General features: G+C 41.1%; 3 protein-coding genes across 3 annotated transcripts; 2 read left to right on the top strand and 1 right to left on the bottom strand.

Annotated features, from left to right (window-relative positions):
- The first annotated feature begins 528 nt into the window (after positions 1-528).
- Positions 529-2,683, top strand: LOC137956766 (diacylglycerol O-acyltransferase 3-like). The gene is made up of 2 exons (XM_068804383.1): positions 529-989; positions 1,772-2,683. The coding sequence occupies exons 1-2, from the start codon at positions 588-590 to the stop codon at positions 2,570-2,572; spliced, it is 1,203 nt and encodes a 400-aa protein (XP_068660484.1). The 5' UTR covers positions 529-587; the 3' UTR covers positions 2,573-2,683.
- A 2,788-nt stretch (positions 2,684-5,471) lies between these two features.
- On the bottom strand, positions 5,472-8,935 carry LOC137955763 (probable L-cysteine desulfhydrase, chloroplastic). Its single transcript, XM_068802874.1, has 2 exons — positions 7,280-8,935; positions 5,472-5,709 (listed from the first exon to the last, which is right to left on the bottom strand). Exon 1 carries the CDS (start codon positions 8,667-8,669, stop codon positions 7,284-7,286), a length of 1,386 nt encoding a protein of 461 aa, XP_068658975.1. The 5' UTR covers positions 8,670-8,935; the 3' UTR covers positions 5,472-5,709; positions 7,280-7,283.
- Positions 8,936-9,813: 878 nt separating this feature from the next.
- LOC137956133 (protein transport protein SEC23 A-like) lies at positions 9,814-16,432 on the top strand. Its single transcript, XM_068803484.1, has 5 exons — positions 9,814-11,025; positions 11,434-13,254; positions 14,943-15,059; positions 15,324-15,395; positions 15,701-16,432. Exons 1-5 carry the CDS (start codon positions 10,567-10,569, stop codon positions 15,836-15,838), a joined length of 2,607 nt encoding a protein of 868 aa, XP_068659585.1. The 5' UTR covers positions 9,814-10,566; the 3' UTR covers positions 15,839-16,432.
- The last annotated feature ends 450 nt before the right edge of the window (positions 16,433-16,882 follow it).

Below are 16,882 nucleotides of genomic sequence, written 5' to 3'. Positions count from 1 at the left end.
TTTCCTCTCTTTTGAGTGTCCGACGACTTTGGAATATCCTTTTCTTCGTTTCCCCGGAAACAACGGAGAGAAAGATAATGTTTTCTAAACCAACTAGACTTCTCCTGGATGTCTTTTCTTCCCATTATGCCCTTATCTTCTTCTTATTTCTCTCCACAAATTCATCTTCAAAAGAAGATGGTATCGTCTTTTCTTATAGCCACGCCTCCTGGCGTCCCACCTGGAACACTCGTGTCACATTTATATCCCACTGGATCCATTGACGGTGAATCCAACGACTCGTATTTACTTAAAAACGTGCCAAAAACGCGGGAACGGAAGCCAGAGCGTGGCGGGACGCTAACTGTCACGAGTTCGCGCGCGGATGCAAGAGTCGCTTGACACGTAGACACTTGACCAATAGAAAACTGCCACGTGCCTTAGGACGAATAGGAGAACGCCACGTGGTGGGCCGTTAGCTTCGGCCCTCGACCATAAAACCGTTCTGTTTTTTGAAAGAAGAAACCATAACTTTAGACAGACTGCGGTTTCCTCCACTCTGGTTTTCGAATCCTCTCTATCTTTCTCTTGCTCTCAGCCAACCCGCCATGGAGGTCTCCGGCGTCAGATTGCGGCATCTTCCTTCCCTTTCCGACGCCGGATTCCGGTCCGTTTCTGATTCTCGTGCCAGGGAAGCCTTCCCTTCTTCTTCCCTTGCGTTCTCGACGAGGCAGAGGCGTGGTTCTTGCAGTCTTGGCGTCTCGCGCGGTTGTGAGGCCTCTGCGGGATTCGCCGTTTCCTCAGCATTCCCTGATGATGGTCACATGAGGAATTATGGAAGTCCCATATGTGGCGGGAAGAAGGAGAAGAAGGAGGAGTCGAAGGCGATCAAGAAGAAGTTAAAATTGCTGAAGGGGTTGAAAAAGGACTTGTCGGCGTTTTCGGGGATAGGGTTTGGTCTGGAAGAGGATGCGGGGATGGTTGGAGAGGTCAAGGGGAAATTGATTGCGGTAAGTCTAGCTTTCTTTTTTATATTTCGCAAGGACTTGTTGGTTTTTCTTTGTTGGGAAGGTGTGCCGGTTTGTTTCGATCGTTGATGTGGTTGATTTGCTTGTTTCTTTGAAATCTGATTTGTTCACTTGCTTCTTGTAGTGGATTTTGATTATTGGTATTCAAAATTTTAAATAGTCATTAGGTTCTCCATGCTTTTATGAATTCTTGCTATGCTGGCTTTTCTTCTTTCAGATATCTTATAAAGAAATTATTGCTGTTTTCATAATTTTTTTGTACTCGGATAAGTAAAGGTTTTGATGTGCACGGCGTATTTTCTTATAAGTTACCGACCAAAAGTCCTAGCGTTGGATGTCAATTCAAAGAAAATTCTAACGCTCAAGACTTTTGCATGTTCTTATGTAAGGATTTAAAAAAAAAAAAAATCTGAGGAAAGTTTAATTTCTGACAATTGATTTAAATTTTTAACAGACTAATGAACTGAAATTCTTCAATGTTCTGGTCTTCTTTGAAAACTTGAAAGCATGTTTCAGTATTCATGTGATTTGAGATAGTCTCCTTCTTGTAATAGACAGTGGATGATTAAAAGATGCTCTGAATTTTTTCTGATTGTGTGTTTTTTCCAGTTTTAAACGTTTCAGTTTTAGTTTATTTTGAATGTTTATGTTTCAAGATTTTTTGTGGGCTTATGATTGATAACTTCGTGTTCTGCTCTGCAATTTACTATTCGACGTATTGATAGGCATCAGTGCTTACTCTTTTTGTGCTTATGATCATGCAGGAAGCTGCAGAAGTCTTAATGTCGCAGCTGAAACAGCTAAGAGCACAAGAAAAGGAAATGAAAAAAAAGAGGAAAGCAGAGAAAGCTGCTCGAATGAAAACTACCATGGATGATACTGATACATCATCATCGGAGTCATGTAACACTGACTGTGGAGCAGTGGTTGACATGAGCCGTTTGAGGAGTGAAGCACATGTAGATCCTCGAGTCAGCGAGGGAGAAGCAGCAAGTGAATCTCTTGTAGAGTCATCACTCCGTGAGGCTGAAAACATCCCTCTGAAGACCAAAGTAGATCAACTGGAAGCAATGCTGAGGAACGATCTTCCTGCAGAAGAATCTCATGTGGATCAATTCCTGAAAGGTGGGGTTCTTGCAGAGGCCAAAATCGATCATTCCCTTGCCAGTCCAGATCAAGCTTCAGCATCCATCTCAAAGCTGCCATCAGCCCAGTCCCCTGAGTGCGGTCCTTGTTGTGGAAACAAGGTCATGGTGGAATCCTCTTCGGACAGGATTGAAGTTTGCATGGGTGGAAAATGCAAAAAATCAGGTGCTCCTCTGCTACTAGAGGAATTTGAGAAGAAAGTTGGAGCCACAGTGGAAGTAGTAGGGTGCAAATGCATGGGAAAGTGCAGGAATGGCCCTAATGTGCGTGTCATGAACCACAACAATGGGCAAGAGGAGGACTCTGTGAAGCTCCCTGCAGCCAACCCACTTTGCCTTGGTGTCTCTTTGGAAGATGTGGATATTATTTTGGCCAATTTCTTCGGCCAACAAATGGATATGGGACTAGTGGCAGTTTGAGAAAAGACATGGTTCTGAGAGGTAGAGGTTAAAAGGGCCTGATTGGAAGAGAGTCAATGTGTGAAACTGTGAATTATTACTAGTATTCTTAATATCTTTTTTTTTTTTTCATTTTTTTCTCAATGCACTTGTAAATACAAATGCATTATGAAGCATACTTTATGTATCTGATGTATTAAAGGTTATACAAATAGAAGAATCCTTATAAGATATAATCAAACTGTAAGAATCACTGTGGCTGTACTACCCGGCCTTTCAGAGCTCGCAGGAGGCAGCTTTGCCGAAAAATAGCAAGCATCCTGCTTTTTTTTTTTTTTTTTTAATATATTAATCGTTTAACGAATCGTAATCCATCTTTACTGAGAAGATAAGTCTCATCGTTTAACGCATCCTGATCCATCTTTGCTGAGAAGATAGAGTCTCAGTGGAAGATTGTTTTTCGTAACAAGGATACTTGTCTGGATTGAAAACGGTTTGGAAGGCAAGTCACCTCAATTTGACTCAAAACGCCTGTTAATGAAAGAGCACTTTTCGTTCAAAGCTCAACTTCATGCGCTCAAAGCTGTGCTTCTGGCAAAACTGAGCTCTATTAGTATCTGCCGCGACTTGTCTAGTTCAGCAACCCGGATCCTTGAGTTTGACCCCACTGGGTACAAGTCAGGTACAATACCCATGAACCAAATCATCTACTTCAAAATTTTAAATCCAGTCGCAGTCTATGAGTTGAATCAGTAAAGTTTCACATAGGTAAAACATTCCAGGTTTTCCCGTTTTCTCCCACAGAAGAAGAGGTTCTCCTTCACAGGCATGTAAGGTCAAGCGTGTTGTGGGTAGATAGACTTTCTGGCAGCTTTGAGAGCAATATTCCAAAGCAGAGTAGACTTGAGAGATGTTGGTATGATTGAAACCTGATATCCTATGAAAGCAGGAGTAACCAGGCGGCGCTGAGCTATCTATCTTAGCTCCTTCAATCCAGTTAAATGGGATATTTTTCATGGTCTGTTTTTCGATAACTGGATCAAAGTCTCTCCAGTCAAGTGTATCTCGGAACAGCTGAAGAAAAAATTCGTCTAGTTTGAATATCCAGGCAAACCCTTGTAGGATGGATGTCACGCAGAACCGGTCCACTGGCATCAAGCATGCTGGTTCAACACTCAAAATTCTCAGTGGTTAGAGATGGCGACAATAAACCAGGTATGTTATGCACAAAACTTAAAAGTATAAATGAATTTCTACATTTCATAAATAGAATTTAAATGGAAGCGTGAATAACTGCCCACTATCCCTATATCTAAGGGAATAATGGGTCAAACTTAAAAATAAGGAAACGGCTGACACAAAATTCAATAGGGTGAGTATGATTCTAAACTTTAACCAAAACAGGAGCTTACAAAATATGATTGAGGACTAAACTGCCTTCTTTCAGTGGGGTTTCTGTTAAAACACAGAGCCTCTGGTGGTCCTCTGGAGAAGCTCTGGAGGAGGAAGTGAAAAGGATATGTAGAAAAGCAGCAACATGCTATCCGAAGGATAGCAAAGTATGTCTCTGACCATGAGCTTTGATTCTGTGCCCACTAGGTAGCAACAGTGTCTAGTTTCAATGCACTCACTCTGATTTCTTCTCATCACTCATCACCCCAGTACTGTATTACTCTAATCAATCTTACTCCTTCAATATAAATACTAGAAATGGGGTGGTAGCATTTCAAACCACCACTGTGAGAGCCAAATGAAAGTTGGGTGTCACTTGGAGTTCCTTCACTCATTTCATCAGAAACCTGGTCTGCAATCTACCTATAATCTGCTGAAGTGTTTGGGGGAACTCTGAGTCTCACCCAACAGAGTCCATTGCGATCACCGGCGTTTATCTGAATCATAAATGCATGCCACTGCATGGAAAGGATTTGCGAGGAGCCATACTGATATGGGTGTCACCTGGAGTTCCTCCAACCACTTCTGCATGCATTCTGTGGCACATCATGTGAGAGCCGTGCTCGCTGAACGCTGAAGTGTTTGGGGGAACTCTCGGTGGGGCTCATTTTTATGTTTCCCATGGACGTGAAGGTCGTTCTGAAACTGGAGCAGTGTCCTCCACATCAGGTGTAGGAAGATTATCCAAATGGCGGAGACTGGCAAAGGGAGACTCAGAATCGAAAGACGAAACTGTCGAGATAACAGAGAGGGTAACTTTACATTTATAAATCTTTCAAACTGGTGGCGTATCCTAATCTAAAAAAACACAGATTTTCGCTCGACCCCTCTGGAGCACCCAACAACATGTAAGGAAGATGACAACCCCAACTGATCTTGTGGGCGAGCAGCGACAAGGGGCAGTTCCTGCCTTCACTGGTCTGTCAGTTGGCTCTCTTCTCTTTCACTGTTTATCTTCTCTTGACGAACTTGGTGCGAGAGAGCACAACAGCTTCCTTTGGAGTAAGACTGGAGACCCACCCGTAATCTGCTCTTTAATTGCCTCTCTTCTTAACTTTGGTAGTGATTACATATTTTGCCTCTCTCTTAATTTCTTTTTTTAAAAAATAAAATTATTTATTTATTTATTTATTATTTCTGTAGGTTCCAAACAGGCGATACGTCCAAAGTTGGGGTACTCCCACCAACCATTACCTGTAATATTGTGAAGAATAAGAGTGTTTATTTTTTTTAACTTTAGAAAAATAAAATTATTTATATTTTCTTTTATTTGAGTGAAAGGTGTTCCCAATTGCCACCAGATGTTTGGGGTTCCGTCCGGAGTCCGGACAATGAATTGTTATCCCAAACCATCGAAGATGAATGATCTTTTTTTTTTTAAAAAAAAACTCAGTGGGGGTGAACTCTTTTCTTTCTTCCCATCCCTCTTTCTCCTGGGGTTAAAGCATGAGGTTGGAAAATCGTGCCCTGAAGCTCGCTGCAATTAAAGACAGCTTTAGTTAAAAGACTGTAAACCTGATTGTCGTCTCACCTGAAACAACGGGTGAGAGAGAACGAAGAAGCCTGGGCTCCCACTCATTATTCTCACAAGTTTACAGGAATATCACAGTTTCAGAGCTTTATAAAATCTACATTGAAATAGCTAGCTCAGGAAAAATTGCAACCTTTGGCGCCAGTTGCTCTTTATGTCACCAGATGAAACCACCCTGCAAAACATTAAAATAGTTCTAGTTATTCGCCCCTGCAAATTACTTTATGCTATATATCCCAATGCATTTGCACCAGGCCGAAACACCGGTATACAAGCTTGAAGGACAGATTATTTACAATAAAAGAAATAATAGTTTTCTCCTTATATTTTGACGGTCTGAATGTGGGTAAATCAATTAAATACTTGGGGTGTGTTTAGAACCCATGAAAAAAAAAGAAAAAAAAAAGAAAAAAAAAATAGGAGAATTTGACCATTATTATTCCCAAAAATAGTTAGTGAAAAAGAAAATTTGATCATTATCTAAGTATTGGATATCCAATACTAACCATGACTTTTAGTGGGTAAACACCATAATAATAGTTAGTATTGGATATGGTACCTCTCCAGTCGAGTTCAAAGAAAGATCAGGAATGAGTTCTTAAATTTGGTAGAAGCTAAGAGCACAAAAGGAACACAAGCAGTGAAGCATGCTGAAACCATCTCATTTTTGGGATCCTGCAACTATGGCCAGGACCACGTTTGGTCAGCCTGGATCTCATTTTCTCTAGACAACTCAACCTCAGATCCCTTTCCATAGTTTCCAGATTGCAACTTAATCTTAACAACTGTGACTAGGACATGGAAACAAACAAGGTCAAAGTATGCATAGCTGAAGTTATTCTTCAGTCACACAAACACCGTTTAAGAGCAATTGGCTCATGTCAAGTACCTACATTTTCTATTAAAAAAACAATCAAAGGAAGCCATTGAAAGTACAGTTTCATAAGAACCTTGTGAAATACATGGTTTTCTATTTGAAGGCTGAAAGTTTGATACACTAGCACCAACATGAAATACAAGCAGAGACACCTGGATAAGAAAATCATTTCTTTCCTTCCACACAAGACTAGTGACCTTCGTTGACAGGCTTCTTTCTTCCACATGGACAATCCAAGGGTGTTATAATTAGCTTTATGGCTACTTCTAATGCATGTAAAAGTTGAGCAAGAAAGAAATCTACCACAGACAATTATACGACTAACCACGTAACTCTGTTTCCATTCATCTAACATTGTTGTAGATTGAATTAAGCACGTTTCAGGAAGATAATCATCTAACATAAGCTTCCTCAGCTCTTGTACCAAGACAAACATGAAGAATTTCCATCGACATCATCTCAGTCAGTTCATTCACTGACCTTGCTAACAGAACTCAAACAGCAAATGAAAATCGTATCAATTATTTTTTATTAAATGAAAATAGCATCAACTATTTTCTGTTAAGGGCTTCACTTTTAAATCTCAAAAAGCAACCAATTTTTTTTAACAATTATAAGCATCATAGCATCATCAGCTAACCAAAATGGATATATAAAACAGATATGCTTCCGCTGTTAAGCAGCCTATGCCGATATCATTCTTGAAAATGATGCGCCGGCACACCGAGAAATAAGAAAATTCAGGCACTTTTGGATAGGAACAAGAAACAAATTGGCAGAATTAGATATCTTTATAAAAACACATAACTCATGAAAGACACAAAGTTTGTCCAGGTACATGGTGTAACAGTTAAATATAAATGCATACCTTTTCAATCATCCCTCAGCATCTCACAGTTGAAACCGTCACGAATGAGTTGGTTTATGGCATCCCTGAACCTATAATAATCATCAACAAAGTTGTAAACCTGATGAGATATCCTTGCATAGCCAGTCACATAATTATTCTTACTCTTCATCCCGTTCTCTACATCTTTAGGTGCCTGATAGTAAATTGGAACTTCGATTCCAAACTTCTCCCTTAAATGAATCCTCAACTTGAGAGTATGCTTTTCGTTTGAAATACTCAAACTGGCTGGTAAACCAATCATAACCATACTTGAACACATTCCAGGAGGAGTTCCCAGGAGGGTCCCCCAAGATTCTGCCAGCATCTCACCCATCTTAACCACTAGCTCATGATTCCGTTTCCTGATACCTTCAATCCCACCTTCAAACCTGTTAACGAAATCAATAACTGACGGAACTACGAGCTGAGCACTGTAATCTCTCGTTCCAATCCACGCACTTTCTATAGCTAGGCCATTGCCGTACTCGTGTGAAACGACCGGATGGTGCAAATCTGTCAGACTCGATGACTTCTTGCAGTACAAAAATGCAACTGAAGGCGGGCAAAAGAACCATTTATGCAAATTACTCGTATAAAAGTCTGCACCGATTTCCTTGACGTCAATATCAACGTTGCCAATGGCGTGGGCAGCATCCACGAAAACCTGATCCACCCCTTCTTCCCTACAAATCCTAGTCAACTCCTTAACAGGAATCAAGACAGTCGGCATGGACGTGATGTGATCGATCACAGCCAATCTGACTTTCCGACCGTTGGACTTCCCCTTCTCCAAAGCTTTCCTAAACTCAAGTACAATCTGTGCATCAGATTGAACTGGAAACGGCAGCTCCACCTCAATAACAAACCCTCCCGCACGGGCCACATAAGCCTGAATCGATTTCTTAACCGCCCCATACGCATAATGAAGCATCACCACAGCGTCCCCTTTCTGAAACCTCCCTTCCGAGAACGCCCACCCAATCTGCTGAAGAACGATAGCAGCAGCCGTGGTGGCATTGTCCACAATCGAAATCTCACTCACATCTTCCGCGTTCACAAGATCCTTGATAATCGCTCTTGATTCCTGGATCGAGGACTTGAGCCGATTGAAGTAGAAATCATCCGGCTGCTGCAAGAACAGCCGCTGCCAGCGATTCTGCGCGGCGATGACGGAAGCCGGGCAGCTTCCGAAGCTTCCATTGTTGATGCGAGCGATCCTGGGGTCGTGATGCGAAAACTCGGAACGGATTTCAGATTCGGTGATGGGGAAAGACGGTTTGAGCTTCTTGGCGACATGGAGGCATTTCTCGTCGTCGCTAACGTGGGTGTCGCCGCCGTTCTCTTGCGGAGGGTTATGGTGAGAATCCATGGTCGGGTAATGGAATAAATTAATGAAGAACTCCTTTAGGGTTTTGAAATCATCTGGAATGGAAAGGAAGAGAGAGAGAAGAAGAAGAAAGGGGGTTTATGGGAATTAGGGGTTTGGTTAAGGAATCCTTGATTTTGCTCCGGCCGGAATTTGTTTTTTACGGGGTCTAAAGAAGGAAGGTTTGGAGACGAAGGCCGGAGGGACCGCATCGGGCGCCGGCCGTTTTCTTTTTTCCTTTTTCTGTTTCGTGGCGAATTTGGATAAGAAGGATACGTCACTTTGCGGGTCTTTTGGCCCTTCGGGAGTATAATGCGCCACTTACTGCCTCGTGGCCGTGCGACAGGTCTGCAATTTGTCTGAACACTGGAGTGATGACGGTTACACGACTCGCCGAGTCGACCCGCAATTTTGGCTCGAATGTAGATGAATCCAGTGATGAGCGAATCCCTCACGTACAGGAGACCTCAAACTCCGGTATGTCGGGTGTATTGGCCGATATATTTTCCCTGTATCAGCCTTATACGAGTATACACTGATCTAAGGTATATTGGATAGCTTAAAATCCGATATCTATCGGTTAGTTAATACAGTCTTTAGATGAAGCAGGTTGAATATATTATCAAATGACTCAGACTGGCAACCCGACTCCGTTATCTAGAAAATTAAGTCAAAACGCCTCGACTCGGGTTGGGTCATGTGACCAGGATAGATAAGAATGACGCCTAGCTTGAGCCTGGCTTGAGTCAAAACTACATTGAGCTAGAGCTTGGCTCTAGTACGATTGCAAGCATAATTTTAAGTCAACTTGCTAAACAAGGCACGCTTCACCCGTTTTAGGTAACGAGCATGCCTCGACCTCGAGTGAGAACCAAACCGAGTCAAGCTCGTCCCTACTCAACTCAGTGACATCCCTAGTGAGTCGAATTTTTAGGAACCAATATTGGGGAAATCTGAACAAATTTTGGGCGGCATCAGACTTGTTCGAGACTTGACCTTAATCCGCCATGACCTTAATCCAAGTCGAACCGACTCGAAAATCTACCAGCACTTGGGGTGAACGTGCCCCACGTTAAACCCCACTCCAATTTGGATGATATCTTGCCCGTTATTTTCACAGCTCGCCCAAAGCGAAACCCCCTTCCGTTTCTCCTCGGAGACACACCGCAGAGAGCATTATAGCGTCATTTTTTTGTCTTCCGATTGTGAAAATTTCTCTACTTTCTCGCCAACCAGGTACGCGCCTTGGCATCAATCTGTACCAGATGATGCAGAAATAATCCGATTCAGTTCTGTTCAATCCTTCTCACTCATCAAGTCGAATTATATATCGTTCTGGGTTTCGGTCCTTTGCTGCGTTACGGAAACTGCGGTGCAGTGCGATCGACCGAAACCCAGTTGGCCCATGTACCCTAGCATGTGCCCTCTTCAGTTAAATTGAGTAATTTTATCAAATTTCGCTTCTTGAACCTGGTTAGTTTGAATCTGTTGATGTTCCTGGAGAGTTTAAAGGGAGATCTGTTCTAAATTTCTTTTTTTGAGCATTTGATTGGATTCATCAAATTTTGTTTATTACGCATTGATGTTAGTGGGACTCTTGCTGCTCAGAAGTGGGGGATCTAGGCGTTTTGGATTTGATTTCTTGCAAGTTTTTATAAGCATTGCGTGTGCTTCTTGTGGGGGTGTCCGGAGCTTGAAAGAAGGCTCTTAAGAGCCAGTGACGGATTGGGGGATTGTTGGTTTTTATTGGCCTGTTATACTTGGTAGTTTGGCCGTGAAAGTTTTTCGAGTCTTGGATCATTTGTTGGGCAATCCCTTCATCTGAATTCGTAGGGAAATTTGGTTTCTTGGGTTTATATTATAGGTTTCGATTTGTTTTTACACCTTCTATTGGTAACCGATGGCTTCGCCTCCACCCCTACCCCCTCCTGGATATACTGTTACGGTCACTCCTCCAAGCACTCCAACCCCACGTCCCGAGAAAAGGCCCTCTCCACCTGCCTTTTCTTCTCCCGTTGCTACCAGATTTTCTCCTCAGGGTCCTCATCCGTCAACTTCAACATCAACCCCTAATTCGTCAACCCCTCCCAATGGAAAGACAGGAGCTCCTGCCTCACAGTTCAGCAGTCCCCCTGGGCCACCGATGTTCTCTTCGCCACTCAGGCCACCTGCTGTTCCCTTCCGAACTTCTCCTACTACACCTCAGCCAGTATCTTTTCACTCACCTTTGTCTTTGCCCACATCTTCACCTCCACAATATTCCAATGGATCAGTTGAGTTACAGTCACAACCTTTGATTGACGCAGAGGAGTCAACTGTGGATGGAGCAGCACCCTATGTTCTCTTCTCTGCTCATAAGGTACTCAATATTTCTTGTTTTTGATATTTTATTTGTGAATTGTAGGTCTGTGGATACAATGCTTGATACATTATTTTGAAATATCTGGCAAGTATGACAACATATTTCATCATATTAATGATTCCTTCTGTGACTAGAACGGATAGGTGCTTTCTGTGATATAGTTTTTGCATAATGCTAGCACCTGCTCAACCACTGCATTTGATTCAATGATATCTAGCTTTCTAGCACTATCTTTTAAGAATGATAATGCACATTTATTTACCATTCACGCAGTTCATTTGTCTAGTTCTCATTAACAAAGAATTAAAACAATTATGAGAATCCTCCCGAATTCTATTGACTTTGTGTTTGTTGATGTATTTTACGTTTGAACTCTTGTTGTAATTTTCCGACTCTTCATAACAGGTATTGAAGCAGAAAAAGTTAGCAAATGTCTCAAGTCTGGGATTTGGGGCTTTGGTTTCTCCAGGCAGGGAGATTGCACCTGGTCCTCAAGTAGTTCAGCGGGATCCACATCGTTGCATTAACTGTGGAGCCTATGCAAATTTATATTGCAACATCATCATTGGCTCAGGGAAGTGGCAATGTGTAATTTGCAAACATCTAAACAGCAGTGAAGGTGAATATGAGGTGCCTAGAAGGGAAGACCTTCGTAGCTGCCTTGAACTCACTTCTCCAATGGTGGATTATATCCAAACAGGAAACCGAAGGCCTGGATTTATTCCAGTATCCGATTCAAGAATGTCGGCTCCAATATTTCTGGTCATTGATGAGTGCTTAGATGAGGCTCACCTTCAGCATTTGCAGAGCTCCTTACATGCTTTTGTTGATTCCCTGCCTCCAACTACACGAATTGGGATTATATCTTACGGCCGAACAGTTTCAGTTTATGACTTCTCTGAGGGATCCACAGCATCAGCAGATGTGCTCCCAGGAAACAAATCCCCCACACAAGAGTCTCTTAAAGCTCTGATTTATGGGACAAGCATTTACTTGGCACCTCTACATGCATCGCTTCCAGTGGCACACTCAATCTTCTCATCAATGAGACCATACAGTTTGAAAGTGCCTGAAGCATCAAGAGACAGATGCCTTGGTACAGCGGTTGAGGTAGCCCTTGCCATGATTCAAGGGCCTACTGCAGAAACATCACGTGGAGTGGTCAAAAGGCCAGGAGTTAATTGCAGAATCCTGGTTTGTGCAGGTGGTCCCAATACATATGGGCCAGGTTCTGTTCCTCATTCTTTCTCTCATCCAAACTATCCTTACATGGAAAGAACAGCGATGAAGTGGATGGAAAATTTGGGACGTGAGGCTCACCAGCATGATACAGTGGTTGATATTCTTTGTGCTGGAACATGTCCAGTGAGAGTACCTGTTTTACAGCCACTTGCAAAAACCTCAGGTGGTGTCCTGGTTCTTCATGATGATTTTGGGGAAGCTTTTGGGGTAAACTTGCAGAGAGCCTCCACTAGGGCTGCTGGTTCTCATGGGCTGTTTGAGATTCGTTGTTCAGACAATATTCTGGTGACCTGGGTCATTGGACCTGGTGAGGAGGCAACATCAGAGGCCCATGAAACCTTCAAAAATGACACTTCCACTTGCATTCAAATGCTAAGTGTGGAAGAGACTCAAAGCTTTGCTCTCTCGATGGAAATGAGGAGTGATATTAAAAGTGATCGTGTATATTTTCAATTTGTTGCTCGCTATTCAAATGTTTATCAGGCAGACATTTCAAGAGTGATCACTGTCAAATTGCCAACAGTGGATAGTTTGGCTGAGTATCTCAAAAGCATGCAGGAAGAAGTGGCGGCAATTATTGTAGCTAAAAGAACTGTCTTACTTGCCAAGACAGCTTCTGATGCAATAGATATGAGACTAACTGTAGATGAAAGAATTAAAGATATAGCTCAAAAATTTGGGTCCCTGCAGCCCAAGTCAAAGCTTTATCGGTTCCCCAAGGAAATATCCTCAATACCAGAGAACTTATTCCATCTTAGAAGAGGCCCACTTTTAGGAAGTATATTGGGCCATGAAGATGAGAGATCCGTTTTGAGAAATTTGTTCTTAAATGCATCATTTGACTTGTCGCTACGTATGGTGGCACCCCGCTGCTTGATGCATCGTGAAGGAGGAACTTTTGAGGAGTTGCCAGGATATGACCTAGTCATGCAGTCTGATACTGCAGTTGTGCTTGACCATGGAACTGATGTCTTCATTTGGTTGGTATGTTTCATCTTGGCCCCAATAACTTCTTTTTTAACTTGGTAATTCTCTCCGTACTTTTAGTTTGGCATTTATTTGTTTTTGCTAGTGATTTTTCTTTAGGACATTGGTTTTAGTTCATACATTTATTTTTGCACATGTGGCCCTGCTTATGCATTTAGGCTTTTTCTTCTTTGTTGTGTTTAAATGTACCGCTCAAGTTTGTGGTTTTGTTGCAATTTGGATTAAGATTTTTTGTGTTAGTGTTCCACTGTAGAAACTTTAAAAGACTTAGGTGCACGAAACTTGAGATGTTGCACTCACTAGGCATTATCCACATACCTATCTCTTGCCATTTTGTTTAATCCTTAATTGGCTCTTGTTATTTTAGAAACTTAAATCATGTTATAACCTTCAAATAAAGCCTGTGAGTGACAATTTGCTGTAGGATCCTCTGCTGTATATCTTGGAAATACCATGGTGAGCATTGTACCCGAAGAAAAAACAGTGCAACTCCTGGTAGAAAGGAAATAGGAATTAGAGTTGGAGTCTTATATGAATTGTTCAATTCAAAAATTCAGCACAGTATTCTTCTATTTCATTACATTTTCTTGGAAATTATATTGTTTAACATTTTTGCATTCCCTCTTCCTAATTTATTTGAATTGCCCCGTCCAAATGTATGCTAGTTTTTTTTTTTTTTTTGAAAAAAAAAGGTAAATTATATTTCTTGCATCCCAGTATTTCTTCTGCTGTCTGGTGGTAGATTTTTTTGCCCATTTAAGGAGAACTGACATTCTGTTCTTATCTGTCATCAAATACAAACCAAGGAGATGTTTGACTGCTTCTTCCTTGTTTTTTCCTTCTATAGTGTTGAATTGGAAGTTTATTGAAAATTCAACCCCTCACTGATCATATTGACAGATATTGGTTCTTAGTTGCTTAGTTTTTTCCATTCAGGTGACCCGTCATCATCATTATCAAAGCCTTGTCATGGCTATCTTAAGAAGGGTTGCATCTCTGCTGTCATTTGTTATATACCTGGTCAATTGTGATACTGTCCTATTAATAAAGAATTGTTAAATATTCTTATCTTTCTTCGTAGTTACCATCATTTTCAGTTTGGGTTTTTCTCTATTTTTTTTTTTTTTTTTGTGGTTCATTTACTTTCATTAATAAAACTTTCTGCGCATCCACTACCAGCATATGCTAAACTTGTCTAGACCATCTTGTACAGATTAGTAATATTGGTTTTCCTTGTTACCTAATTTTTACTTTGACATTCCTATTTCATTTTTGGTTACTATTCAAAAATGTCTTTCGTGAAGAAAATGTACGTATTGAAAAGTGTTAGAGAGATCAGATGGTAAGAAGAGATTACTGAAAAGTATAACAGTTAAAAATCTTGTGTTTCAAAAGTATTGTGGCAGTATGTTTGTGAGAAAGTAGTGTTAGGATTGATTGGCGATGAGTCAGTTAGACCGGGATTAAGAACCAGGGCCTCAGTTCTCAACTTTCCAAACTAAAAAAAATAAAATAAAAATCTGGGCTACTGCTTGAGCATATTTCTTTACTTTTGACTCAGTAACAGTTAACAGTTATTAAAAACTTGTGCTTTTTCTTCTCTCATAAAAAATATTGGAATAACCGCATTACAAGACATCCTCCACCAATATTTTCTTTGTTACTAATAAAAAATGTTGTTCCAGGGCATTGAACTAGCTGCTGAGGAAGGGAAGAGTGCGGCTGCTTTAGCTGCTTGCAGGACATTGGCGGAGGAGCTCACAGAACAGCGATTTCCTGCTCCACGCATCCTTGCATTCAAAGTTTGTTTCTTGTCCTATTCTTCTTCAGCACTTACGTTTAATGCTCTAACGAGGCACTTATCTTTAAAGTCGACATAATGACCTCTTCAACTTTAGTTTTTAACCTAGTTCGTTGTGGATTTCTTTAACATCAGAGGCTTATAATCAGGTTTCATTGTACAGCTAGTATTCTGGAAAAGAAAAAATTGAACAGCTAAAATATTTTAGCAGGAAAAACTATTTTGTTGTGTTCTTTCTCTCTTCTAATTTGGATGGCTACTGCAGGAGGGAAGCTCACAGGCACGATACTTTGTGTCTCGGTTGATTCCTGCACACAAAGATCCTCCTTATGAGCAGGTACATGAGGTCTTCTCTCTCTCTGATTGGGATGTGCCAAAACAAAAGCGTGGAGTTTTGAAACAGGAAGCTGCAACTTATCATCTAAATAGGTTTATTCAAAATTTCAATGGGATTAATGGGTTTTTCTAACGAAGTCAATCTGAGCATCCTGTTTCAGACCCTTTTTTTTTTTTTTTTGTTCGGTCCGTTCCCTTCTGTCTCTTTCTCAAACATTAACTATTTTTATGGCTTCAAAGACCAGTATTCTTGGCCAAAAATACAACGAAGTGATGTCATAACGGACAATTATTTCATCTCTGCAGGAAGCAAGGTTCCCTCAACTGCGAACCTTATCAACGGAACAGAGGACCAGACTAAAGAGCAGTTTCATCCACTTTGATGATTTTAGTTTCTGCGAGTGGATGCGCAGCCTCAGACTGGTGCCGCCAGAGCCAAGCTAATTGCTGAGGAGAAGATGTTGGGAAGTTTTGCTGCATCATCGTCCCACTTGATGGAATAGTGCGTTGGATTAAAAATGTCTTTCCTCAAGTTTCACGCATATGAACATGCAGGAATGCCTGCTTGACCAGTTGGGTCGGTTTCTCAGGGCCTTGAGAAAGTTGAATGCCGGTACATAGAGAAGGGGAAATGGAGAAAATATCCTCCTTTCTCCATTTTCTTTTCCTGTTTCTTCCTTACACCATGTTCACAGTATAGCTGTTCCTTTTCGTATACTTATCACTGATTCGCAATGTTGTAGTGGAGAAATAAAATCTTGTTTGCAGGTCTAAGATTTATGGCACCTCACAATCTTCATTCCAATTCCCTGACGTTTTCATTTCGTTATTTCGTGAGCGAGATGGGTCTGTTACGTCCTGGGACCCAAGGCTGGGTGTCTCCGAAATCCTACATGTATCAGATATGACTTGTTATACGATCCATGTACTGCCTCACTGTCTCGGTAATGCCTTTGACATCCGTTATATGTTGTATGTTATGCCTTATCTAATATGTACCGTTTAACTTGAAAATCTTGAGTTTTGATTGTTATATTTAACGAGCCTTATTTCAAGTTTGAATTCCAGTTGAACTCTCAAATAAAAATTAAAGAGCTGAGCTGAACTCGAGTGGTTTGCGAGCCAGTTTGACTTAGTACTATCCCTACGTGTAACCAGTAGTGTTTGTATTTTACCATATGTGATACATTGGCGGTGTTTGTATTTTACCATATGTGATACATTGGCGGATACATTTGATACGTATCAGATTTTGATATTTTTGATACGTATTAAAAATCTGATAATGGCCATCACTGTTTTGCAGGTCGTTAGGGGGTAATCCTTTTTTGTTATCAAAACATATGAATATAGAACTAATGTAAATAATATAGATGTAAAGGTCCTAAGTTTATATTTGATTTTCTTGCAATTTAACCTCCTTTCAATCCATTCGACGATTAAATCAAGTTGTTGAGAGTCTTCTTACTGGGTCGCAAGAGCAATATG

The sequence above is a fragment of the Aristolochia californica genome, unplaced genomic scaffold (assembly GCF_029961685.1).
Source record: "Aristolochia californica isolate CCGP_79_NKW_82.1479 unplaced genomic scaffold, dmAriCali1.0.hap1 SCAF_2, whole genome shotgun sequence".
Taxonomy (NCBI): Eukaryota; Viridiplantae; Streptophyta; class Magnoliopsida; order Piperales; family Aristolochiaceae; genus Aristolochia; species Aristolochia californica.
Note: the sequence above shows the minus strand (reverse complement) of the source record. Positions and strands in the feature narration are given on the sequence as shown.